The sequence below is a fragment of the Ambystoma mexicanum genome, chromosome 5q (assembly GCF_040938575.1).
Source record: "Ambystoma mexicanum isolate Mex_15411 chromosome 5q, UKY_AmexF1_1, whole genome shotgun sequence".
NCBI classification, from domain to species: Eukaryota; Metazoa; Chordata; class Amphibia; order Caudata; family Ambystomatidae; genus Ambystoma; species Ambystoma mexicanum.
Genome location: NC_090933.1, coordinates 118,625,341 through 118,653,105, shown reverse-complemented (window position 1 = coordinate 118,653,105; position 27,765 = coordinate 118,625,341). Strand labels below are relative to the sequence as shown.

Here is a 27,765-nt window from a genome sequence, read left to right as displayed (position 1 = left end):
CTGGTGATTTGTATCTTGTGTCCGTGTCCTCCTTGTGATACCATGTCTGCCTCACAGCACAAGGGAATCTTTGCGCTCTCCGCCTATTCATGGATTTTGGGGCACAAACTAACCCGATGTGCAAAGAATATACAGTTGCCTGTGGAATGCCCCCGACACGCCCCAACGCAAAGAAAATCTAGCCACAAGCATCTACCTTTGCGCATTCCTTGTCTGCAAAGTCATGCACCCTGGTAATACTGCGTGTTGTCCCCACTCAACCAAGGCAGCACCCCGGTGACACTGCATAGGGTCCCCCTGTAACCCATAACTGCACGCCAACAAAAAGCATTGCATTTCTCCTAGCTCGAGTCAGCCCCCGGTAAATCTGCGTGCGCACAACTGTAAACTGTTCGCACAACTGTAAACTGTGCGCATGCTCCCTTAACTAGGATCGGCACCACAACTGCATGCCCCCCACCTCTAAATTCCTGATTGGACCTTACATTTGCACGTTGATTCCTATGCTATTTGGACTTTGCTCATGCCTTCATGTGGCAGTGAGATCGCAAGCTTTGCATGCTGATTTCCTGGACGTAATGTTGCACGGTCAGATCCATGAATACGCTTGGTTTTGCGTAGTGCTGGGCATGCGATTACCTCATGCAGCCCGTCCCTTGACATGCCGACGTTATTCTTTGTTCTTCCTCATTCTGCGTGGGGAATATGCATGTACCGCCCCCTATTTATTTCCTTGCGTAAGTCTGTGCGACACTTTGCATGGAGTCTCGCGTAAAGTGCGCAACTGCGTGCTTAGACGTGACGGACCAGTTTGAAGTCTCTGCAAGGTCCCAAAAAGGCACACAGTCAATTCCATGAATCAATGAAGGGGGGTTTGCATGCTGAATGGCATGCAAAATCACTATTCCGAGCACAGAATATTTCATAAATCAGGCCCTAAATGTGTACCTTGTATTTAAATCCAATAACATTTTCATTCTTACTGGCATATTGCGCTATAAAATGTACCATTTGAAACTTGGTCCCATGCCAGATGACCCTTGGGGGTAGAACAGAGTGGGTGGCGCCTCCAAGTTAGCCTTGCCCAGTTTTGAGTTGGCCCCTCCCATCACCAGTTAGCCCCACCAACCGAAATGTAGGTTTTGTTGCGTCCCTGATGAGCAGTGATTCTGTGTCAAGACCGGAGACTAGCATTATGCTGTAACTCTCTTATTACTGCAACTCACAGCACTTCAAAACTTTAACTTTGTATATCCAACATGTTTTTTTTTTCCTTCATTCAAACAGAAATAAAATGAAAATAGTTCCAGGGACTACCAATCCCCACAGGTCCCTTGGCTCCTCTAGTCCTGAGGCTCTCCCCCTCCACCTATCATCAGTAAGACCTCTTCCACTCCTCATGTCCTGCTAGGGCCCCTTCCTCTTTCTTTTTGCTGCTCTCACAGAGATAAGTACACTGTGTGATATCTCAACAAATGATTGCCTTAGTTCATGTATTATTTATATATCTTCTTGATACAAGCGTGGCTTTAAGTACCGCTGAACTGTTTATATCCATTGCCATTTATTTAGTATGCTCTCAATGCGTGACTGTTTGTGTAAGTAACGTTGCCCCCGCTCTGCGTAGAGTGTATTGTTCTGGAAAGTTTACCTCTTTCCTTTCAGCTGAAAGGGTAGTCTGGACCAGAGCCGTGAGTGAATGCGGCACCACCTGCAGCCGGTCCCGCTCTTGCTAATAGTGTTTGCGTGCTTGGTCAGCCGGTGGGCACTAAGAAAACAAGAAACAAAAAAAGAGAAAAAGAACGACGATGATGACAGAGCAGCTTGCTCAGTTCAAGCATTAAGAGAGGCATTGCACGCGATACCTGGCCTCCCTCTCTAACATCTTAAGCGTTCATGGCATCTAACAGTACCTCTCCCGAACGGAGCAAAGAGGAATGGGCAGAAGATATGCCAATTGAAGATAAGGACCTTTCCCTTGGCTCCAAGAAAGTTCTAGGGGACTCCCTCGCAGTAGCTGTATCTCAGGGAGTACAGCCCCTTAATCAGCACTTAAAGGTGCTAGAGGCTATTCTAGCTGAGAAAATAATAAAAGAGAGAGCGCGCAGGACGAGAAGTGCAGATAGCCCAGGAGAAGGGGCATCAGCCAGACACCCCTACACCAGGGTTGAACAAATGGGGAGTAAAAAGGCTTGGAAGAGGCCTTCCTCTTCTACCCATACGAGCCAAGCAGATGGGGATAACACTGTGCCCCATGAGGTGACCGACCCCTTCAGTAAACTGAAGAATCCATTTATGCTGAAGTCAGCAGTGCCAGACCTCCTACCCCCGGCCCTTGGGGTGAACAGCATAGGGGACAATAACGCTGAATATTCACTGGAAGAGAATGAAGGTGAGGAAGAGGAAGTACTGTTTCAGAGCCCTGAAAGAGTGACAGAAAAAGGTGTTGCAACCATGGACAATACAGGCGACATGTTCGATACTGACACTATCGGACACACCAAGTCCACAGAATGGGTGCCATCCCCCAGAGTAGCGCTATAGATGGTGCAACATATCAGGAAACCTCTAGACATAGAAGTCTGATTCTGTATCAGAGTGGAGTGCCCTAGACCGAACTTACCCGGCAAAGTCAGACACCGAAGATCTAGGTTCTAAAATGGTGACCTTTGTTAGTAAAACCTCCAGGAACATTCGGAAGGGAGTAGACAGAGCCTGGAAGGGTTGCCAAGACAAGGTGTTGGATTTGGCAGGACCCATAGTAAAAATGATAAAGCTAGCCGAAAGAGCTAAAGACACAGGGGAGGCCGTTGACACACAAGCTCTAGGAAGCTAGGCACAATGCGCAGTCTGCCTACTATTCAACGCCAACTGTGCACTCTTGTCAGAGAGAAGAAGCCTCTTACTAAAGATAAATAATAAACTCTGCGACCTGGTCATGTACGAAGCTGGAGAACGTGCCAACAGCATGCTGTTTGGGGAAGTTTTCACAAAAAGAAATGTTGCAGTTTGTCAGAACCTATTCCGCACTCGAAAAGGCACAAAGCTCCATTAGGAAGATAATCCCAAGGTGAGTTTTTGCAGGGATCTGTCGACATCAAGGCCGATCGTCCGGTCGCTTCAACATGCAGAGAAGGCCTCGGGCCGTGAGCCCAATATATGGAAGGCAGACGGCAGGAGGCTTTCTTCTCTACAAGGAAAAGGTACCCCAGAGGACGCAGGGGAAGAGGCACCTACAGGCAGCACAGTGCAGCAGCCGGCAAGTGTGAACAGAGCAGACATCCTGGCGGTAGGGGGGAGGACACTTGCTTTCTTGAGCAAGTGGCGAGAGCTATCAAGCAATGCTAGGGTCTTGCAAGCGATAGAGGAGCTATGCCTAGAGTTTACAGACAAGCCTGTTCAGCGGGTTGCACCCCAGCCCGTATTTATGGCAAAGGAGGAGTTCAACCTATTACAAGCAGAATCGCGCAGCCTAGCCCACAAAAAAGCAATAGAGCGCAGCGAGCACTCAGACGCAAGCTTCTTCAGCAACATGTTCCTAGTACACAGGAAAGCGAAGACCAGTGATCAATCTGAAGAAACGAAACGAGGGGTAATATATAGGCATTTCAAGATGGAGGGGATTCACCTCCTCCGAGATCTGCTCAGGGCGGGAGACTGGCTAGCAAGACTAGATCTTAGAGATGCCTACCTCACGATCCCCATATATCTCGAACACCAGACATTTCTCTGCTTCCGATAGAACTTGAAAATATGGCAATTCACGTGTCTCCTTTTTGGATTAGCATCAGTGCCATGGGCCTTAAATAAGATAATGAGGCCAGTAACGGCAGCCATCAGAGAGCAAGGAATCAGGATCATTGTCTCCCTAGACTATATCCTCATAATAGCTCAAGATGCTGCAATACTCTAGGAACAAGTCAACTGTGTGTGTGCACTAATTACTTTGCTCAGTTTCCTTATAAACAGAGAAATCAGAACTACATCCCAGACAGAGGATGGAGTTCTTGGTTTTATGATAGATACCAAAAAGGCCACTCTCGAGCTGCCCTCTCACAATCTCAAAGACATAAAGAAAGTTACGATCAGTAATTGGGGAGAATAATATTTCGCTTTGCAATCTAGTCAGAGTAGTAGGGCTTCTAGCAGCATTGATTCAAGCGATGTTTCCTGGGCCATTACATTAGAGTCCTCCAGAGGCTCAAGAACAGACACCTGCAAGGTGGTGTAGGATGTCACAAGATAGTGACCTTAGACAAAGAAGCACTGACCGAGCTAGACTGGTGGCTTCAGAATATGGAATCATGGAACGGTCGAGCAATCTTCGGCAACGTTCCGGAGTGAGTTATTGAGTCAGGCGCCGATACATAAACAAGATTGGAAGTACAAAGTCCAAGATGCTGGCCGAGTTGGCAAAAGACTTTTGGCACCTATGCCTGCAGCACAGTGGCATAACACAAAATGTGGGGGCCCCCCTGCGAGCCATGCTGAGGGCCTCCCCCAACTCGGCAACAAATCATGGGTCATGCCACACTCTGGGCCGGCCTAGATTGTCCTGCTTGTACAATACGCACGAATGTGCTGCTGAAGGGGTAAGCCGCACATTGTACTAGAGAAAGATATAAATAACTGTTGCAATGCAATATACAGCACACTTTGACACTTTCTGAGAAAAAATTGCTAAAAAGCCAGAGTGTTTGCAATTGTTTTGTAGGGTAATACCAGTCCAATACATGCACGTCACTAACACTGCACAGGAACATTAATGCTTTGCTATTAAAAATGCCATGCCACATTGTGCAGCCAGTGGCACATGTTTTCAATGTAGACCAGTGTAGACACATAATTACATTACGGTAAAGCATGCCAGGTCACATTTGGACATACCTATACTGGTTGCACAAAAATGCCAGTCGAAGCAGTAATACTCATCAAGAAGAGAGCACATATTCAAGCCCGGGTCCCTGCAGCCTCTAACAACACGGCCCAACTCTTTAAAATCTGCAAGGAACTGGTCAATCCTGTTGCAGTCTTTACCTCTCCTGTGCCCTCCCAGACCCTCTGTATGGCTCTGGCCACTCACTTCTCTGCTAAAACTCGGGACATCCTGTCATCGTCTTCTTCTACTTACTCTTCCTCTTCCCCTCTCTGCCCCCCCTTTGGCCATCTCTACCTCTCCTCCTCCTTTCTCCTCTTTCTCTCTAACACCTGACGAGGGATCTAGACAAGTCCGATCTGTGAAGGTGTCATCCAAACAGGTGCTCCCTGCTCCTCCAGAACCATCAAGGACCATATTGACACCCTCGCTCTAGCCTTGGCCAATTTCCGTAATCTCTCATCATTGGAATGTTACCCTCTCCCCTTAAGCACTCCCTTGTTCCACCACTCTTCAGGATGCTGTCTGCTGATCCTACCTGCCTGGAAAGCTATCGCCCAATCTCCATCACCCCTTTCCTGGGAAAACTCTTGGAAAAGCTGGCCATCTCCCAACTTAATCTCCACACTGAATCTGGTGTCTACATTACCATCAATCTGGCTCCAGAGCTGCCAGAGGCATGGAATCTGCTCTCCTGAACACCTGTGAGGACCTGCTCTCTAACCTTGATTCCAGCATTCCTTCTGTCCTAATCCTCCTTGATATTTCCTCTACTCTTGACACAGACAACCACGCCATCCTGATCAGTCGGCTACGTGAGAACCTGGGCATCGTGTATCAGGCCGTGGAGTGACTGACCTCCTTCCTCTTGGACTGCCCCTCCCAGGTCCAACTTGGTCCCTTTCTCTCTACCACCTCTCTCTCTACCTGTGGCATTCCACAGGGCTCTATCCTCTCACCCTGGTTTTTCAACTTCTACTTGGCCCCTTTGGCCCATCTGATCTCTACCTTCTCCTCTAACATTTAGATGACACTCTGCTTTCCTTCAGGCTCCTCTCTCACTCATTACTGACTGCCTATCCACAATTCAGGATTGGTTCGCCTACAACGATCTCTGCCTTAATGCCAGTAAGAAAGCGATCCTTCTCATTGGCACCCCTGCCCCTGCTTTCCTCCTCACTCTGGCTTCCCACCTTGGGCCTTCTTCCTTTGCCTTCCTGCGAAGCAAAAAACTTTGGAGTCATCTTCGACTCCACTCGCTTTCTCTCCTCACATCTCCGACATCGCCAAGAAGTCTGATGTGACCTCGTGGGTAAAGAAAGTCCACCACCCAGGTACATTAATTCATAGTACCTTTATTCCACGTTACAGTGCGGTCCTCATTAAGAGAGATAGTGAGCGACACCGGCAACACCCCAGCCGGCAGCAACTGTCATCTCAACCGCCACCCTCAGAATGCCCATACGCCATCCCGCACTGTGCGCTCTCAGGTCCACGCACCCATATAACACATTATGACAAAGTCCCACTACCAGGTGCTGCTCCTCAAAGGCTGGACTACTGCAACAGCCTCTTCCTCAATCTGCCTTCCTCTACTCTATGCCCTCTGCAACTAATCCAGAACAGGACTGCAAGACATATCCCTGGCTTCAAGCCGATGGATCGTATCTCCCTAGACCTGAAATCTCTCCATGGCTCCCGGTGGCTGCAAGGATTAACTTCAAGACCCTTTGCATTGTCCACAAGGATTTCTGGGGTCGGGGCCCCCACTACATCCAATGCTTTCTTCCAAAATAACTTCCTTCTTGTGGCCTTACCCCAGCTACCTCCAACTCTCTAAGGGTTAGACACTTCTCCAGGAAGAGAGTGGGGGGTAGATCTCTCTCCTCTGCAGGTGCCTCCCTCCCTGCCCTTCTCAAACTTGAGCTGACCACCTGAAATTTCAGAAGCAGCTCAAAACTTTCCTCTTCTCCTGCTTTCTCTCTCTCCCTCCCCTGCTGATCTACCTGACCCGCCTGTATGCTGTACTGACCGATCAAGAAAGAGCCTGGACTCGGTGAAACTCTGAGGGTAGCCAAGCAACCAGTCACCCTTGCACTGCCTCCTGGCCTACCATGCACATAGGGGCTGTAACTGTAACCCTACAGTCCCTTGTTCTCCTTGCACTACACAGAGCCGCACTGCCCTGGCTGCACTTACTCAGAGCATTACTGCCCTGTTTTCCCCTCTTTCTTGCACTTCCCCCTCCCTTTCTCATTCTCGCACTTACACGATCTGAATGACATAAGGCGTAGTGAGATAGTTTGTCTTGTCCTCCCTCTATCTTCCCTCCCTTGTCTTGTCACGCCTAGAAACACTTATGATACAAGTCATTTATAAAATGCCTGTACACATCATTTTATCACAGATGCCCAGAAAAATATACAATGCAGCAGTAAGAAATGGCTACACTGGCAGCATCCAAATGCCAGTCTAGCCAAGAAATTACACTTAGGACTGCTTTTTCAGAAATGTGCAGCTAAAAAAAAGTCATACCAAACTGAGGCATGACTAGAATGGCTGCACCAAAATGCCTCTCTAGCCACTAATACCACATTATGGCTGCTTAGCCTGGACATGGACAAACATTATCGCACAATTCCGCCCCCCACATATCCTCTCTCCCTCCTACCACCTACCCCAAATGCCAAAATCAGCTCTTTGGCCCAGAATTACCTTCACGTCCTTCTTCCTTGTTCCAGAGCTGACATATGATATGATAGGTTATTTATAATGCGCTTAATCGCAGAGGTTTCTAAGCACGGACCCGGGGATTGAACCTGTGTCGCTCTGTGTCATCTTGCTTGCAAGGCGAGCATGTTGCCCCTGAGCTATCCTCCCGATACTCCTACATGGCTACACGACAAGAGGTTAGCAACCCCTTAGTTTACAGTACCTTTGGTTAGAAGAAAGTGGTTCCAGATGGCTTCTGTTCCTGTGTAGGTCTGCAGATCCTGGTGTTTCTGGGCCTCAGTCGTGGGGACAAGAGGGATGATGTCTGGGGGCTCCTACACTTCGAATGGAGGGTCAGCGGCAGCAATGGGCAAACTTCAGATCAGTGGCACTTTGCGGTTTCAGCTCCTCGCTTCTCTGGCAAATAGGACCACCGTGGTTCTCGGACACCATTCTGGACTTTCCTCGCATCTGGGGTCCAGCACTCTGTTGAGGTGGCTCGGTCTTGGTCAGTCCTGCTTTCTGGGTGTCCAGAAGATCTTCCTGGAGCTCGGGTCCAACTTAAAGACACTCACTCGATTCTGGTGTTCCTCTCCCTGGCTCCTGGTTCCTGCAGCAGCAATGGACGTTTAGCCAGTTTAGCCAGCTCTGAGAGGATGCCCAGATGAGCTTGTCTTGGGGTCGATTGGTCCCACCAACCCAAGGAGAGGAGTCATCCTTTGCAGGTCTTCTCTAGTCAAGACTATTTCTGAGCTTTAGCACAGCAGCAGGGCTTCACCGGGCAAACCACCGGTCTAGGAGGCTCCTTGCCTCATAGGTGAGTATTGGGTTGAGGAAGAGTGGGACTAGAAGTAATGAAGATTACAGGTAGCTAAGTTGGGCATTACCTCCATGTACCTCTACCTCATCCCAGTACTTGTGTATGAGGCAGTACTTGTGTATGAGGCACTCGGCCTCATACACAAGTACAGGGACGAGGACGAATAGGGCTAGGATTAATGACGATTACCATTAAGTAATCAAGGCAATTCAACACAAGTAGTTGCATAACACCATTAAGTTGACTGGGCTTCAGCACTCCCCCCCCCCCCCCCCCCCCACCCAGTCCCTGAAATTTTGGGCTATGTTGACTGAACCTGGCTGACCTTCAGAGCAGTTTCCGGACAGAACAGGACACAGTTGTTAAACGGTCCCTGGGTTTCGCTGTTAACAAGGGCCCAGCAATTACTAACTTAAAGCATTTCACTGTTAGTACCTGCATTCAAATGCCAAGTTTTGTAGGCAATTTTAATTGGTATGTGGGTTTAGTACCTGCATGCCAGGGGAGTGATTGGAAGGTAGAGAGGGAACAGAAGGCCGCTCATTCTCACAGCAGTCCATAAGTGGGTGCTTTCAGTCTTAAAGGAGAGAGTTAACTGCTTGCAACGTAAAGCTGCACTAGAATAATCACATTAAAATGTGTGAAGAAGTTAGATGCCCCCCACACAAATCAGTTTGTCCCTTCCCCACCGTCCATGAAGTTAGCACCTCTCCCAACATTTGAAGAATTAGCCCCCCCGAAATGTAGGTTTTGTTGTGCCCCTGAACAGAAGCGCACACACCATTCACCATATACACACATCCAGACCCAGCCATCCATACATTTAAGTGTGCACTCTTTCACCATAAAGGCACACCCATGCAGCCATCCATACATTTAGGTGTGCACCCTTTTTTCCATACAGGATCACCCAAGCAGCCACCCATACATTTAAGTGTGCACCTTTTCACCATAAAGGCACACACACCCAGGCACCCACCTATACATTTAGGTGTGACCCCTTTCACCATACATGCACACACCCAGCCACCCATACATTTGTGTGCACCCTTTCACCAAACACTCACACAGGCAGCCATCTACACATGTAAGCGTACACCCTTTCAAAATACACTCACACACGTCATGAGGTTATATACTTCAAAAAGAAATTGGTCCTCATTCCGAGTTCAGCGGTAACCCTGCCGGTGCTACCGGCGGGTTGCTGCCGGACTCGGAATGATTTACTGGCGCCTGACTTCCCAGTGTCGCAGCGGCCCAGAAAGTCAGCCGCTGGTAAATTGTAGTTCCCCATGCCCATAGAATCCCATAGCACTCTATGGGACTGGGGAACACGGAAGCACTGACACCGTTGTTAATGGTGCTGGTGCTTCTGCGACGGTCTGCCTAACGTGGCCGCTATTCCTGGCACGGTCCGACCTGTCGGGCACAGCGGCTCCGGGAGGCAGACCTGTAGTATGCTGATCCGGAAACAACGGTGCCTGTAAGCTTACCGGCACTGTTGTTCCAGTTTTTCGTTCTTTTTTTTTAACAAAGTGGGGCCCTCTTCAGGACATGTGCTAGAGGGCCCCCCCACACCGCGGCGGCCTCCGTTATGCCAGTGCTGCAGCGCAGCATAGTGTAATGGCAGAATACCTGCCAGGAGAGCAGAACATAGTGGCGGAATTGGAACTTGCGTTACCTCACAGACTCCAGCGACTGGAAGTTTCATCCGACAATATTTGCGTGACTCCAAGGGGCCTGGGGTCCTTTCGGCACTGATCCAGGCTGAATGCACAGACGCCCAAGTACTTCAGTTGGAGGATGGTTCTGGGAGTGATAGGAACGGATGCCTTCCTCCACAGCTGGGCCGGAGCAGTCCACAACGCCTTTTCCCCCATTCCTCATGCTAATGAGAGTCCTAGCGAAAGTGCGGAGAGAGCAGGCAGAGATTTTCCTAGTTGCCCCATTGTGGAAATCCCAGGTCTAGTTTCCAGTAGTGATGGAACCTTCCAAGGATTTTCCGAGGATGATTCCATACAGGCAGATCCTGCTACTCCGTCCAACAGGACAGACTCAACCGCTCGCCAACGAGGGGAGCCTGGAGCTGATGGCTTGCAGAATTTCAGGAAGCGATGGGAGCTGCCAGCAATTTGCAGCTTGCTGCCAACTTCATAATGGCCTCATGTGCATCATCCACACTTTGCAGCTATGGCGCCACATGACACAGGTGGTAAGCCTGGTGTACAGAACAAGGTGTTCATTTCATTTCAGCACCTGTAGTTCAAATTGTGAATTTTCTAGCCAATTGCTCATGAGACGGGTGCGCTTTTAGAACTCTGAGTTTATAGGTCGGCAATATCTGCCGGACACGACAAAGTGGACGGGAAACTTATCGGAGAACACCCCGTAGTAGTACGGCTGCTCAAAGGGGCGAGGTTGCACAGACCTCCCGCCCCCAAATATTCTGTGCTATGGGACGTAAAAGACGTTTTTGACCTATTCTCTAACTGGCCAGACAAAAGCCAGCTTAGTGTAGTGCTCTTATCCGGGAAGCTAACAATGTTACTATGCCTAGTGGCGTGTAGGAGAGTGTCTGATGTTAAAGTGTTAGAGATCCACAGGAAGATCTTTTATCCTGAAGGAGAAGCTTTTTCTATCGCCAAGCTAACCAAATGTGATTTGAGAGTAACTTCGTACCCATACTTTCCTGAGAACCCAAAGTTATGGGTAGCAGTGTATCAAGGATTAATAGTTAGCTACAGCAGACAGGCCGAAACCGAGTAGCCCAACTGCTCATAGCGCGTAGGAAGCCTTATAATGCTGTAGCAACGGGCACAATAGCCAGATGGGTCAGGGAAGTAATTCAGTGGGCCGCATAGATTTGGCGCACATTCAGCTAGGGGCACTATGGCTTCCAGGGTGTTCAAAGCAGGAGTATCTTTACAAGACATTGAGATCAGCAGACTGGTCCTTAGAGTCCACTAACTACTTTAAGCCAGTATCACAAATTGCTGCGACTGTAGTACATTGCTTTGAACAAGCATAATGCTCGCCTCCGATCTTGACATAGAATGAAGATTGCTCAGGCTTACAGCACCAGGTAGTCTTGATTCTATTAAAGACACAAAGGCAAGGATTCGTTTTGCCCAGAATACATGGGATGGAGCTGAGCTTGCTGCAATAACATGTGTGTTCAATTTATGGCTTTGTAGGCACAATCTGTCCAGGCAGCAGCATCAGGGATTGAACCTATTAATTCATGAACACCAACCGTATATTATAAGCCTGAGAATACACACTTATACAGCCCGTATTTGAAAAAGGCTAATGTTTTTAGCCGAAACACGTGTCATACAGAGGGCATAATGTAATAAAAACCTTTTCTTTCACTTTTTTTTACTGCTGCAATAACATGTTTGCCTTCTTATAAGTAGGGGAGTGTATTCCCCCCCTCAAGGTAATCGTTTGTTCTGATTTCCAGGAGAGGAGCAAAAAGCAACATGGCATGCTCATCTAACACAAGAATTGGGAACTTGCCACCGGACCTCGATTCAGCGACATGCACAGCAGAGTTGATCTTTAGGGCCGTAGCCCTCTTTGTTGGGACTGTTATGGACTGTTCTCCATAGTTCTAAATTTGGATTAAAAGGATGAGTTTGAGCGGATGTTTGCTGCCAATTAAAGAGGAAGGGACCCTAGCATGACATGAGGTGTTGAAGGGGTCTAACTGCTAATAGGTGGAGGCGGAGAGCCATGGGACTTGTGGGGCTTGGTAGTCCCTGGAACTATTTTCCTTTTATTTCTGTTGGGAAAAGAAATGTTGGATATACAAAGTTAAAGTTTTGAAGTGCTGTGAGTTGCAGTAATAGAGGCAAGCAAATGTATGTTGTAACTCTCTTTGTGTCTTTTAATAGAATCAAGACTGTGGTGCTGGCCCTTTAAGGGCGCGCACGCGACAGGGTGACGTTCACTCCGTCGCGTGCTCTGTATAAATAAACAGGGCGTTCCCCGGTGGCGTCAGTACCACCGTGGAGCCCAAACGAGCAACATCTCTGCCTCTGTGTCTCTGTGTCACGGGGGGCGGGGGGCTCACGGAAGGCAGTGTCGGAACACCGCTAACAGTGACGACGAAGACCGGATCACTCCCTGGGACAAGCGGTAAACTTCGCTCAGTGCGCGGATGATCGTACATGAGTGCACCGGCGATATTTGACCGCGGAGAGGGGAGAAACACACGCGGCCGGCGGCCATTTTGTTGAGTAGGCCTCAGATGTTCACAGCCTCGTAACGAGGCATGCGTGAGCCATCCGGACCCAATTTTGGGATATTTTAGTGGCAAATAGCCACTGGATGCAGCACGTGTCATTTTTACAATGACCTATTGACAGTTTCACTATTTTTCACCAAGTTTGTGGGTGTGACCCCTCTGGAAGACTGCTGGTTACAAAGTGGGGCCTACCCTGCTCAATTTTCGGACCCTCCATTGTCTTTCAGCTGGCCAAGACTGTGCTTCCTGGATCTGGATCTGCATGTGCCTGGCCACAGTGAAAAAGGGGTGCCATCGGTGTTGGCTGTGTCTGGTGGTGAGTTGCGGCCCCATCAGTTGGACACATTCGGGGTGCCTGTGCGCTTGCCACCATGAGCCAAGCTGCGGCGGCCGCAGCTGCTGCGCAACAACAGGCTGCTCCCGCAGTTCAGCCTCTGCCTGTCCTGCCACCAAGACCTCTGCTTAAGCCACCTGGTTCCCTACAGCCAATGCCTGAGTTTGATATCTCGTGCACACCTTCAAGTCTGGGACAGAGATGGAAGATGTGGATGGACAGACTGGAAATGTACTTCAGGGCCACGATGGAGACGAGCGACGACAGTAAATTGGCCACCCTCCTATATTCTGCTGGCCCGGCAGTGCATGAGATATTTCTGTCCCTGCAACCTGCGGATGGGTCATTTGCGGCAGTGAAGGATGCGCTCCACAACCATTTTCTGCCAATGGCGAATGCAGATTATGAACGTTTCCTTATGGGCACTGCTCGGCAAAAAGATGACGAGACTCTTGATGTCTTCTATGGGCGGCTGCGCAGACTGGCGGCGCCATGTCCGTGGAACGACCCGGACGTTATGATCCGTAACCAACTCATACAAGGGTGTGCATCTGGCAAACTGCGGCGTCAAATACTTTGTGAGCCTGGCATCACCCTTCCCCGCATACTGGAACTTGGGAGATGCCACGAGGTGTCCGAGCTGCGGGCCACCAGAATGGAAGCGGGCGTGCGCCCTGGCAAGGTTGAGGAGGTCTGCGCAGTCAGCAGGGGCTGTGGATCTAGACGCCCCATGAACATCCAGGGTACACGACCACAAGCAGCGCAATCCTCGGCCAAAAATGCGGGTACGACCTCCCGCACCCAGCGGAATGTCCAGCCATGGGAGTGAAGTGTGGTCGGTGTGGGGGTGCAGACCATTTTGCCAGGATGTGCAGGACAACAGCTCCGAAGATAGTTCCCAGGGGGCCTGTCCGGGCCGGGTTCTTCCGCCCCCCAGAAGACGTCAAACATTGCCCAGGTAGACCAAGGGGACGAAGGGGCCCCTCAAGAGGGTGAAGAGGAAAAAGAGGATGAAGAAAACATTTTCTTCGTGTCAAGTGTGAGCATGCTGAGAAATCGCTCCAAGAGACAGCCCAGGTGCAATGTGCACTCAATACCAATGGGACTCAATACCAATGCTGGTAGACACATGTGCATATGTAAATGTGATGGCCAGACAGCATTACGACGCAATGCAGGCCCCGCCAACAATGACTGCTCCGAGGGCATGCATCTTTACGTTCGGAGGCGACCAGCCCATTCCCCTGGATGGTGTGTTTGTGGCAGAAGTTCAGTACGACGATTCATTCATCCGTGCTAGATTTTGCGTCACACCGGTAAGCAACAATACGCTGCTGTGCTGTGCGGCTGCAGAAGCCCTTGGAATTGTGACATTTGCCTATTCGGTATACCTGGACGACATACAGGTACTCCTTGCCAAGCACACCTCCCTGTTTGAAGGCATTGGACAGTTGGTGGGTGGGCCGGTACGGCTACACATTGATGAATCATTTCAACCAGTGGCGCTGAAGCATCGGAGGGTACAGTTTCACCTCGGGGACCTGGTGGATCAAGAGCTCGACAACCTTGTAGGTTTGGACATTATTGAAAAGGTGGAGGGCCCCACTCCATGGGTCTCACCCATGGTCATCGCACGGAAACCCAAACAGCCTGATGCCGTGAGAATCTGCGTGGACATGCGCCTCCCCAATAAGGCAATAAAGAGGGAGCGACATTTGACCCCCACCATCGATGACATCATAGCGGAATTGCAGGGGGCGAGATTCTTCTCTAAACTGGACCTAAGAGTGGGGTATCATCAGGTGGTCCTGCACCCCAAGTCCCGCTACATCACAACTTTCACCACCCATCGGGGTCTTTACAGATATAAGAGACTGAGTTTTGGGGTGTCTTCGGCGGCAGTTGTGTTCCAAAACATCATAAGGGGGGCATAGGCGGATCTGAATGGAGTCCTTAACATCAGCGACGACATTCTGGTGTACGCCAAGTCTGAAACGGAACACCTGGCACGCCTGGCCAAGACATTCGAGCGTCTTCGCTCGCTGGGACTCACCTTGGACAAGGATAAGTGCGAATTCCTCAAAACAACGATTAAGTTTTTCAGGTTTGTCTTCAAGGCGGATGGGGTGTCGCCTGATCCCCGCAAAGTGAAGGACATAAGAGAGGCTCGGCCGCCAGAAAATGTTGCAGAGGTGAGGAGCTTCCTGGGCATGGTCACTTACTGTGGCCGCTTCATCCGGAACTTGGCGTCCCGCTCAGAGCCGTTGATATCGTTGACAAAGAAGGACACCGTGTGGCAGTGGGGGCCCCTGGAGCAAGCAGCGTTCGATGATATCAAGAATGCCTTGGCGGCGGAGGACACCATGGCGTTTTTCGATCCGAGCCTGCAGACGGAGATCGTCGTGGATGCCAGCCCCTACGGCCTGGGGGCGGTGCTCACTCAGGTGGGGAGTGACCAGGAGGTTCGGCCCATAGCCCATGCAAGTAAGGCACTCTCCGATATAGAACAAAGGTATTCTCAGATCGAGAGGGAGGCTTTAGCGGTCTTGTGGGGCTGTAGACATTTTCGCCTATACATTCTGGGGCGACCTGTGACTGTCGTCATGGACCACAAACCTCTGTTGCCAATCATGGCTGGTTCTTCCTCCAGGCCACCGGTGAGAATTGAGCGCTGGATGCTGGCTCTGCTCGAGTATGGAGTGTCCTTAATATATCGTCCCGGGGCCAACAATGCTGCGGACTATCTGTCGCGTCATCCAAGAGGGGACTCTCGTGCATCCACCTCAGCAGAAGAGGCCGACAAACATGTTCGCTTGGTCGTAGAAACGGCCACCCCCAACTCCATGCAGGTGGAGGAGCTGGAGCTAGCGTCAAAGAACGACGAGTGCTTTGCCGTTCTAAAGACAGCCATTCAACAGGGTGCCTGGAAAACGGTTTTGGAGGCTTTGGACCGCAGAACGTGTGAGGCCACGGTGGCTCTGGAGCAACTGTGGCGGTTGCGTGAAGAACTGACATTTTCAGAGTCGGGGCTCTTACTGAGAGGTGGAAGGATCGTGCCCCAGACCAAAATCCCACAGGTTATCGCCCTGGCACACCAAGGTCCTCAGGGAGCCCCCAAGACAAAAGCTCGTCTCCGCCAGAAGGTGTGGTTCCCTGAGCTTGAACGGCGAGTGGAGGAGTTTGTGGCATCATGCGTGTGGTGCCAGGCCGCATCACCGGCCCAGAGGGAGCCGTCCATCGAGACAATGCCGAGAGGGATAAGACCATGGGAGGTGGTGCAAGCGGACTCGGGGTCCACATCACGGGGCACTCACTTCCTAGTGGTGGTGGACGAGTGGTCTCGATATCCTGAGGTTGAATTCATAGAGATGGTGGCGTTTGACAACGTAGTGATAGCACTGGAGAAAATATTCGCCACTCATGGACTACCCTCTGTTCTGTGTTCCGACAACGGGGCACCATTCCAAGGCGAGAGCTTCGCTGAACTCATGAGGGACTATGGCATTCAACACAGAAAGGTCACCCTGCTCTGGCCGAGGGCAAACGGGGAGGCAGAGCGCATGATGCGTACACTGAACAAAGTGTTCAGGATCGCCCAAGGGAAGGGCGAGTGCCTACAGAGGGCGCTGTACGTATTTCTGCGGGGATATAAGACCACACCCCATTCATCAACTGTTGTGGCACCTGCTGAGGCCCTATTCCAACGGTGCCCGAGAGACATAATTCCTGAGGTGGGGGTTCGGGAGCTGGCTGTCATTGACAACGAACAGGTGGAGACGGACCGACTGGCTAGAACGCAGACGGAAAACATCCGGAGAGGGCTGAGACCACCCACTATTGCCCTGGGTGATGAAGTGCTAGTGAAGAATCGCCACCCACAGGGCAAACTCTCCCTCACGTATGAACCCGCTCCCCTGGATGTCGTGGCGGTGAAGGGGTCCATGCTGACTGCCTCTGACGGGACTTCATCGGTGACCAGGAATACCAGTTTCTTCATGAGGTTGGGTGAGCCGAGAGTGGACAGCACTGACGACCGAGTGGGCGAAGAGGCACTGGACGAGGGTGGGGGTGAGGCCCCCGCCGTAAGCTCTCCTGCCCGGAGCGGACCAGGTCAGAGCACACCGACCAGGGACGTCGGCAGGAGGTACCCCCTGAGAACAGGGCGTGGGAAACCTGCCCGTCTCACTGACTATGTGACGGACTGAGCCGTGGAAAACACCGCGGAGGGATCCAGGGTGGCTGTCAATAAATGGGGGTAGTGGGTTTGTATTGTGTGCTGTGAAATGTTTTGGTAGTTAGATTTTCTCCTTTTCAATTGTTATGAAAAAGGAGGAGTGTGGCGCTGGCCCTTTAATGGCCGCGCACGCGACGGGGTGACGTTCACTCCGTCGCGTGCTCTGTATAAATAAACAGGGCGTTCCCCGGTGGCGTCAGTACCACCGTGGAGCCCACACGAGCTACATCTCTGCCTCTGTGTCTCTGTGTCACAGGGGGTGGGGGGCTCACAGAAGGCGGTGTCGGAACACCGCTAACAGACTACCCAGTGCTGTGAGCCTGGGCAATCTTCATTAAATACTTTACATCAATCATTGTGAGTCTTATATGAAGCCACTACAGTAAGCCAAACATATACATTACTTGGTAGAATTGTTTGGGGGACGGTGCAACAGACAAAATTATGACCATTACAGAGTCACTGGGCATACCAACTTCCCCGGCACATTAATGCAGGCCAAGTTAACTCTTCTGTCTTAGTTACAGCGTGCAGTTAGCATTTCGCTCAGCAACACATTCGAGTGACAGCAGGCAGAAGAATCCTAACTTTACCCCAAACATGCGCAGACCCAATGCCCTCCGGCGAATTCTGTCCGGTGACAAAGCCTCATTGCTGGGATACAACAACACACTACCCCCTCGGAGTCAGTGTACGATTCCTCCCACTGTATCCCATAGCAACAGGAAAGCTGCGCTGAGTTTTGCTCATTGACAACGGCACTCGCTGCATGTTGGTACTCTGCCATTACCTTAGACGTAGAAAATATATATTAAAAAGTGGTCTCCTCTTACTTTCACCCGCTTAGAATATCGCGACTTTTCCCTCCAAATAAAAGTTGATGACCTTTCAGGGCATCTAAAAATCTGTTTCCCGAGTAGGAGGTCACGTTCCAACTGGTTGCCATGGCAGCGTCCCATGCTAACTGGCAGGGTTGCAGGAAGTGAGGAGCCAGAGGACGTGGCTTCAGCCACAGGCAGCAGGGCGCGAGAGTAGTGACTGTGGCAGCCGAGAAAGAGATACCGGCGAACTGTAAGTTTTACCACACCTGTCTCTTTTTAAGCTGGCGTTATATTGCTGCTTTAGGGCGATAAAACCAAACGTATGCCGCCACAAGTTATACATTTTAGAAAACGAACGAAGCACTGTGAGCAGAAAACATAAGCGTCCAACCTTTAGTCCCCAAGTGACAAACCGTGTCATTGGTTAACAGGTACACTGCTATATAAAACGCACACATGCATAGTACCGTGCCAAAATGGGAGGTTTATTACACGTGGAAACCCGACGTTTTCTTTTAGGTTCTGTCATTTGACGTACAGTAAATTTATCCTGAAAAAAATTAATTGCAATCTTGTGGCATAACATTAAATAATTAGCGTCCCATGTTTTATCTTAATGAGAATTGCCGCATGTGATATCGGTTGAAAAAAGCTTGTTAGGAGTTTAGGTCACATTAGTCTAACTCAAAATGGGTGATCTTTTCTATAATGAACTTATAGAAACTGCATTGCTGTACCTGTGCGAGTTTAAATTCTATATACTTCAGAAACGCTGCAGTTGGTGTAAAGTAAAAAAGAAAAAAAAAACTTTAATTCAGACTTGGAAAAAACAAGTTGTCCTTAAATTTAACGTAGTAGAAGGGGAACACTTTACAATAAATGTTTTTTTGTTTCAAACGGAAAAACACAACACGCTATCTTTAAAATTACTGCTCCAGCCTTCTCACAGGACACGCAGTCTTAACACCGAAGTTTGCCACTTCCGCCTATACAACTTCCCTCGCTCCTCATCCACTACCTCTACCACTGCCGCCTCCACATGTGGTGACTTTCCAGGCAAAATCGCACATTATGAATTCCAAAGCAATCCTTGGGATCGCCCCTCCACTCTTTCTGGCCGAATGTATCCTACATTTCTTCCCCTTGCTGATTAATTCCCAAGGCAACCTCTCCGATCATCAATCACCAAACCCCCTGCACCCCCCCCCACACACTTTTTACTCTTTCTGCTTGAACTCCTTGCTCCTTCAACTCAAAAACCTCACCATTGTGATTGTGATTGGGTTTGTGGTGGCTCTTAATCTACCTGGAATAGCCCCCCAAGTCATTAATTGGCAGGACCTGTCCTGAATAATCCTCCCAGCCAATTTCCTCAGCTTTATGATAGTCTTGTGTTGCCCCAGTAATCGATTTCTGGGTGACTCCCGAGTGTAGTTAGGTCTGGGGAGCTAGTGCTGGGATTTCTTTCTACAAGATGTGTTTTTTGCTTTTATAAATGTCTTTTCCATACCAAATACTGTTTCCACTACCCCTCTGCTATCCAGTTCCATTTGCGATCCAATATGTGTAATACAAATCTATGGTAAGTACCCACCAATGGAATTGGTCCACCCACAATATGTCAGTATACACAGTGCTTCTGTTCAAAGCACTATAGTCTTTCACTAATAAATAGTTTAGTTGAGTTTGTTTATTTGTAGAGCGCTGCCGAACCCTCGGGTAACTGGGCGCTAATTCTTTTAAGTACAGCAGTAGTTACAGATTGTTGCAAATACGAGCATGTGAGTATGAAACATTACAGTATGGTTCGAGGGACCTGGTTACAGAGTGGTCCAGGGAGAAGCATAGTAGAATATAGCAGGCCAGTTACAATTTGGTTCGCCGCAAGCATAACATACATTTGATTGAGGAGGCAGATATTAGATTTGTTGAAAATACATAAGTAAGGTAATGGATCCGTTGGGTATAGCTAAGAGCCTTGGTCTGATAATTGTTGAGTGCTAAGCAGTTCCTTGACTTTGGCTCTAAATGACCAGAATGAAGTGTCGGCTCTTATAGCCGTAGGAAGTGCATTCCACTGTTTGGCTGCCTGTACAGGGAAGCTAGCTCCCCCAGCTGTTTTCAGGTTGAACTTTGGTATATTGAGTTGGTGAAGGTAAAGTGATCTGGTGGAGTTCTGTCTTGTAAATTTGGCTGAGAGGTAGCGTGGGGCAGTCAGGTATAGGCATTTGTAAGTAATGACGAATGTCCGCAGTTTAATTCTATCCCGGATGGGGAGCCAGTGGGAATCCTTTTTGAGTGTGGAGACGTGGGCCTTACGTGGAAGATTGAGAGCACAGCGGAGGGCATTATTTTGGATTATTTGCAGTCTATTCAGGTTGTTAATGGAGGGAAGGAATAGGGTGTTGCAATAGTCCAACTTGGACAGTATGAGGGCTCTAGCCAGTTTAAGGCGGCTGTTGGTGGATAAGGATGGTTTGCAGGCATTTATGAGTTTGTTGGTATAGGCTGTGACTGAGATGGTGGCGTTAATTTGCTTTTTAAGAGAAAGTGTTGCGTCAGGGTACACCCCCAGAGTTTTGACTTCTTTCAACACTTTTATGATGTTGCCATCGATGGAGAAGGATTGGTATCTCGGATGCAGTTTATTGAGGCGATTCTGTGAGCCGACAATAAGCAGTTCCGTCTTATCGTCGTTTAAGCAGAGGCCGTGGGTGGCCATCCATGCTTGGATTCCTAGGTAGATCTCGTTCAGTTTAGCAACATCCTTGTCATAGCTCCCTGTGATGTCAATGAGGACCTGGGTGTCATCCGCGTAATTAGTGTATGTGACACCCAGGTTGTCAAGACAGTCGAAGAGGAGCTTGGTAAAGATGTTGTAAAGTGTGGGGGAGATACAGGAGCCTTGGGGAACTCCACATTGGATTGGGACAGGGTCGGAGGTAGCGCCACCAGATGGAGAGAAGATCCTGGTCGTTCTGTCCGATAGGAAGGATCGAATCCAATTGGTGGCATCATTGGAGAATACAGCAGCTGAGGAGAGGTGTTCGGTGAGAATTTTGTGTTCGACTAAGCCGAAGGCTGCGGACAGATCCAACAAGAGCAGGATGGCCCGCTTGCCCTTGTCTTTGGCTTCATCCATTTGGATTTTTAGATCCAGGAGGGCTGTTTCCGTCCCATGCCTAGGTCTAAAGCCAGATTGTCGCAGTCCTAGAAGGTTGTTCTCCAAAAGTTGTTGTATTTGGAAGTAGGCTACTCTGTCTAGTATTTTTAGGAGGAAGGGGACTGTTGTAATGGGCCTATAATTGGTCGGCGTGTTGGGATCTAGGTTGGGTTTTTTAAGCAGGGGTAGGACCCAAGCCTTTTTGAGGTTGTTTGGGGCAGTTGCATTTTTGAACGAGGCGTTAATCAGTGATGTGATGAAGGGGGCAAGGTCTCTGGCCCCATCTTTAATGACTGAGGCAGGACAGAAGTCGCCTAGGCAGTTAGAGGGTTCTAAGCTAGCTATTATATTTATTACTTCATCCTCTGTGATGGGTGAGAAGTGAAAAAGGGGGCAATGTCAGGGGGCTGAGGGCTGGGATAATCTTTGGGCATGAGACTGGCTTTTTTGGCTTTTATTTTAGCTTGTAATAAGGCTATTGCATTTGAGAGATCTTGGTGAATGTTGTTACACCAGGTTTTGTCCTTGATGCAGTCATTGGTGGGGGGCACAAGGGATTCCAGTTCTCGTAAAATGGAGAAGAGCTCTTTTGTGCCTGATTTGACATTGTGTATTCTAGTATTGAAGATCTCTTTTTTGGCGTTCATAATAGCATCTTTATAAGTGGCTGCTGTCAGGGAGAATTTTTGTTTGGTATGCGCAGTGCCTTTAGTTCTGCTGAGAACCATTTGTTCACATGGGCGGTGTGTTTAGTCTTTCTTAATTTACAAGGAGCTATTTTGTTCAGAGCTTGTTCCAAGGTATTATTGTAGAGATCGACTAATGATGTGGCATTAGTGTTGGAGGAGTTGCCCTTTATGGAGGTGATGGGTTTTATCAGTGGTCTCAGATTTTCCATGGTGATATTACGTTTGTTTCTGGCTAAGGTTTTAGGTGCCTTGGTAGTGTGTTCCTTCTTTTGTATAGCTATGGGTATTGTTAAGGTAATGAGATGGTGGTCTGACCAGGCACAAGGTGTAATGTCGGTCACTGAGATGTCACAGTGGACTTCGGCAAGCCAATCCAGTGTTCTGCCTTTAATGTGTGTGGATTTGTTAATGTGTTGTGTCAAGCCTAGTTGTGTTATAGTGTAATTAATTACAGTGGCATTTAAGTCGTTGAGGTCTTGTAAGCCGAGGTTGAAGTCGCCCAATATGGTGATTTGGGAACCTGGTTTAGTATTGGCTGTTAGTAGATGGGAGATGTCTTCCTCGAAGGAGGTGATAGCCCCTGGAGGCCTGTAGATTAAGTGGAAGAGAATGGTTTTAGAGCTGGACAGTGGAAGTTTGAACAATAGTAGTTCAGCAGATGTCATGTCTATGTTGTTGACTTCTCTGATATTTAAGTTGGTTTTGGCAATGACTGCTACTCCACCCCCTGTCCCAGTTGCTCTGTCAGTTCTGAAGATAGAGTAGTTTTCAGGGACAGCAATAGAGAGAGCAGGTCCTGCAGCAGGGGTGTAACCATGTTTCAGTTACTGGAAGGAAGTCCAGTTTGTTTGATGTGATCACATCTGCAGTGTCAGGAGAGTGGGCGACTAAGGAGCGAGCATTGATGAGGGCACCTTTAAGTTTACAAGCGGCTGGGACTACTGAGATCTCAGGTGATCGATTGCCTGGTGAATCGGGGGAGAGGTTATTAGGTTTTTCCACTTGTGGTAGTGGTGTACGTTGGGTTGGAAGTTTTCCGTACTTTTGATGGGTTGTTTTAGCGGGTAAATGCTTGGAGTGAATGCGTGAGCTTTGCCGGGCATTTCTTACGTGCAAGGGGCAAGGAATGTCAAGATTCAGTGTTAGGTGTGTTGGTACGGGACCCTAGTTTAGCATTTCTAAGATGGGTAGGGCAGGGTATGAGAGGTGTAGGAGGGGTAGCACATTTGGTGATCCAATCTGCTGGTGATAGTGGCGGTTGGGGGGGTGCGTTCCTGAGGCCATTGTGAGTGGTGGTTTGGCCCAGGTGTTTGGAGGGAGCTTAGATGGTGCTATATATATTGAGACAGAGCGGGAGGATGGAGGCCATCGTGAGTGTCACATGTCTTAGTGATCCCATGCTGAAATTGGATGCTATTTCAGGCCTGACTAGGGGAATAGTGCTGTTGGAAAGGTTTGTCTGGGTAGTAAAGTCTCTAGCAATGGACTGGTTCAGGTGGTCGCACAATCAATGGTAGAGGACTAGTTCCAGTAGTACACAATCTATGGCAATGGGCTAGTTGAGGTGGTCACACAATCAATGGTAGAGGACTAGTTCCAGTAGTACACAATCTATGGCAATGGGCTAGTTCAGGTGGTCGAAAAATCAATGGAAGGGGACTAGCTCCAGTAGTACACAATCTATGGCAATGGGCTAGTTCAGGTGGTCAAACAATCCATGGTAGATGACTAGTTCCAGTAGTATACACTCTATAGCAATGGGCTAGTACATCAATACAATTGGGATACATTTATTAGTCAAATTCATTCTTCTAGTTGCCAGTTTTCAATACCCCATGGAACTCTTCTTCATTTGCTTATCATAAGGTAACGTGATGAATCCCTACAAAGGGATCCTTGCAGTTTATGAATGTAGCAACCAAATGTAGACCATATCCTTTTAGGGTATCACTCTTTCACGATTGCTTGCTTTTTTTTATTTTTTTTTTAGATCCTCTGGATTTTGATTGTTCTGTTTTCGGTTTGACTGCTACACTCAAATTCCACACACATTCTGGATTTGAAGATCATGTTGTTGCATGTCTCTATTTTGTACAGGTGCTTCTAATGGAGAACATCGATGGAGATGAGGCGGGCCTGGATGAACATCCTCCTGCAATTGCAGAGGAAGATGCTCTCCCCAATGGGATTGCTGATGAAGACCCTTCTGAAGTAGATGATAGCAATCAAAGTGGAACATCTCCAAAGGGCAGCAATGATCAGCCTCTCTCCCCACCGCTGATCTCCTTGAATAAAGGTAGAGCAATACATGTGTATTACTCTCACAGTAGTACACAATGTGTGTTTGTTAGCATGATTTGCAACAGAGCAAACTGATTTGACTGGTATGATGTTCAAAACCTCAATCTAGTGTGTGGCAACCCCAGTCAGTTTATTTTGTATCTATCGATCGTATTGCAGCAGAGCGAGATTTATTTATGTTGCCACATAAATCTTCTGTATGTAGTTTGCAGAGAATTTAAGGAAAGTTTTGCCCATGATTAATCACTATGGGAAATGCTATTCCCTCAAAAGCATTTCCTGTTCTACCCTTTCCTTCAGTGTATGTGAGTGTTTATCCTTCGTATTTTGCCCATAGGACTAGTAATTTAACTCCATGCCATTTGGTAGCCTGCCTTCAGATTGCATCAATATCATGTGACATCATAGAAAGACCTAATCGGTTCTACCTCATAGCTACAATGGGAATCTGCTCACAGTGAGATTACTGGTTGGGTCTAGTGTGCTTTGTGTTCTTGGTAGTCATCAACACTATCATTAGACAGGAAAGTTATAAGGGTATCCTGCTCAAGATAATTTCTAATTTGGGTGGTTTGGCCGATGCTACGGGAATGGGGAAACAAGTCCACTTTTGTACGGAAATGAGATTGTAAAAGAACTCTGCAAATATGTGAACGCCTTCACTTTTTTGGAGAATGTCCAATCCTATTTGTGGATGATTCTTTTTGCCAATCGTCTCTTCCAGGGTTCGGCTGTAACAGGGGCCAGTCTGCCGCCAGTGCTACCTGCTCCTCATGCCCTGTACCCCAAAGGCAGGCTAAGTACCATCCCTGCCCACAAAGACCAAAGCAGTCCTTCTTCCCACAGAAATCTCAGGGAGGCAGATCCTATCGGTTTAGATGTTGCTGTGGCAGGTCAGGATTTAACAAGCGTAGGTTTCATTTCCTCTAAAAGGTTTATTGAGGAGCCACTTTACTCCAAACTGCCATTGAATGGATCAAACCATGCAGGATTTCATTGCCACTCCTGCTTGAGGTCTTCAAAGGTGGTGTCCCTTTTTATCTGGGGAGAGCACCTGTTGATCTCCCTGGACAGTCAGGAACTAGTATTGAAAATGACAGTGGATAAAGGTGTTTGGCTTCTGGGGCTTTTCATCAACTTCATCGTTTTGATGAAAAAAAGGGACAAGGGCTTTTGCCAGTCAAAAGTTTGAAGGAATTAAATATATGTGCCATTTATCAGCACTTCAACATAGAAGTGATTACTGCATCAACAAAAAGATGTTGAGGTCAGAAGACTGGCTCGTGAGATTGGACCTCAAGGATTCCTATTTCATGTTCCCAAATTTCAAAGCACACATGCGTTTCTTACAGTGTTGTTGGGAACGGAAGTTTTGCCGTTTTTAGCTCGTCCTTTGATTTGTCCTCAACCCTCTGTGTTTCATCAAGTTACTCAGGCCAATGACCGTTTCTCAGGGGAAGTTAGGTAAGACTTGTGATTTACCTGGACAATGTCTTCATCATGAGCAGTTCAGCTCAGGTTACCCATTGTTTTGACTCTGCTTTCAGTGCATTAAAACAGGGTTATCATAATTTTCCACAAGTCGTATGTGACTTCCTCACAGGCCATGCCATTTTGGCATTTGTGACAGAATGCAGGTCTGCAACTCTCTGCCTCCCTCAGAAAAAGTAAGTGGTGATCAGGAGGGAGAAGGGCCTTTTGCTTATCTGTCTGTTCTGCCGGCCATCTGGCCTGACTGATAGGTCTTTTCTTATTAAAAACTATTTTCCCAGGCTCTCCAATATAGGGAGCGGATGGTTGAAGATTTACATTCTTCATGGAGGACTGGGCTATTGAAAATGGGCTCTGTTTTCAATGGAAGTAAGAAAAGCATTACCTTGATTGGTGGCTCATTTAGAGGCATGGAACAGAAGGGGAATCTTCGCTACTGCCCCCTACCCCACACAATCCCCAGTCTTCAATTAGATCCAGCACTTGTCGGAGGGTTTGGGGCACAGGTATGGTTTGAACTGGACTGGAGAGCTATCGTCTACTTAGGAGTCCTTCTAGTTTTTTCATTGTTTGGAGATGTTTGTTGGTTCTTTTGCAATCAGGTGCTTTGCAGACTGGTGCTCGCATTGCGTGATGTATCTATATTAATGGACAACAATGCAGCTGTTTGCTCCATAAAAAGGCTGGGAGAGACACTACTGTTCCTGTTGGGTCTGATTATAAAGTCTTACATCAAAGATCAGACCGAATACTAACTAGCATCTCTCTGTCTGGTAGCCAAATGGTGCTTATGTCAGTGGTCAAACGCAAACGACTCGAGACTCTGTTTCTATTTGTCTGTTATCTTCAAAGACGTTGGGGTCTGTTGTGGTTGGATCCCTTTGCATCCTGCCTAACACCGAAATTCCCACTTTTTCGCCAGGGGGGTGGATGTTCTTTCCATGAGGGATGGACGAGGAGGCATTATGCATTCCCTCCGTGCGCTACGTTAGCAAATGCTCTACTTCAGGCACAATTGCAGGACATGATGATGGTAATGGTGACAACCCTTTGGCTTTGGAAATGGTCCTGGAATGCCTGATTCTGCTTCTGGTGTTTGAAATGGACCGGCTTCTTCATCCCTATTTCTGGCTCTCAGTCGATCTCTGCAACAGATGGCATGTCTTGTGTTGGGGAACATTGGTTTCATGAGTTCATTTTGAAGATAGTTTTGGCCCTTATGAGATTCTTGAATCCCATTAGATTCAAGGTATATGAGGCTGCCTGGAGGGATGGGTTGACTGGTGCACTGGAGGGGCTTGGAACCCTTTCATGGTGGATTAACTCTTGTGGTAAATTTTCTGTTAGGCCTAACGTCTTGACTATCTCATGGCACTGTCAATACGTACATATCTGCTATCTCATCCAGACATGCGTTAGTCAGGAGTTTACGACTGGTGGCTCATCCACTAATTTGTAGGTTGTGCTGAGGGGTATCGGGAGCTCTCATCCTTCAACTTGTTCTTAATATACCTGTATGTAGGAAGTTGAAATTTGTTCTGTCTATGCTCAGGAACTCCCCTGTCAACACGAGTTGTCTCTTCAGGCCCTTGTAGTTAAGAGTTAGGCAAATGGCCTTGGCATCCTTGAGAAAGGGGGGCAGATTGCCTTAACCTCTCTGGAAGGTACATTTTGCCTGGTGAGATCAAGTTTCATGTTAATCATTGGACTAAAACTAGTTCAATAGTTAATTGCTTTCCTTTTTTCCAGACTTTTATTTGCATGATCTGCGTGCTTAAGAAGCCAGTATGGCTGGCCTATGAAAGTGTTCGTATCAGTTGTTTATCACCTTTTGCAGGCCATACTTCCTGTCTCTCCACCTCCCCCCAACTTCGGCTTTGGGTTTGTTGTGCCATGGTCCAGGAAGGTATTGATAGTTGTATCTTTGTGGCGCATTTTGTCAGGTTCAAGGGCATTCTTCGTTCGTCCGACTGGTCCAGTGATGATACATTTTGTAAGCTAATTGTGCACACATCTAGATGGACTTAATAAGCTTTTGTCTCATGCCATAGAATGCTTACTATTCTTAGTACTAT

At 48.3% G+C, this 27,765-nt stretch overlaps 1 protein-coding gene across 1 annotated transcript in view; it reads left to right on the top strand.

Moving 5' to 3' along the window:
* The first annotated feature begins 18,063 nt into the window (after positions 1-18,063).
* The window catches only part of LOC138497282 (dynein axonemal heavy chain 5-like), a 1,499,851-nt gene continuing 1,490,149 nt past the window's right edge, over positions 18,064-27,765 (top strand). The window contains exons 1-2 of the mRNA XM_069620634.1: positions 18,064-18,296; positions 23,996-24,194. Coding sequence (XP_069476735.1) covers positions 24,005-24,194 — 190 coding nt within the window. The 5' untranslated portion in view covers positions 18,064-18,296; positions 23,996-24,004. The remainder of the gene's footprint in view (positions 18,297-23,995; positions 24,195-27,765) is intronic.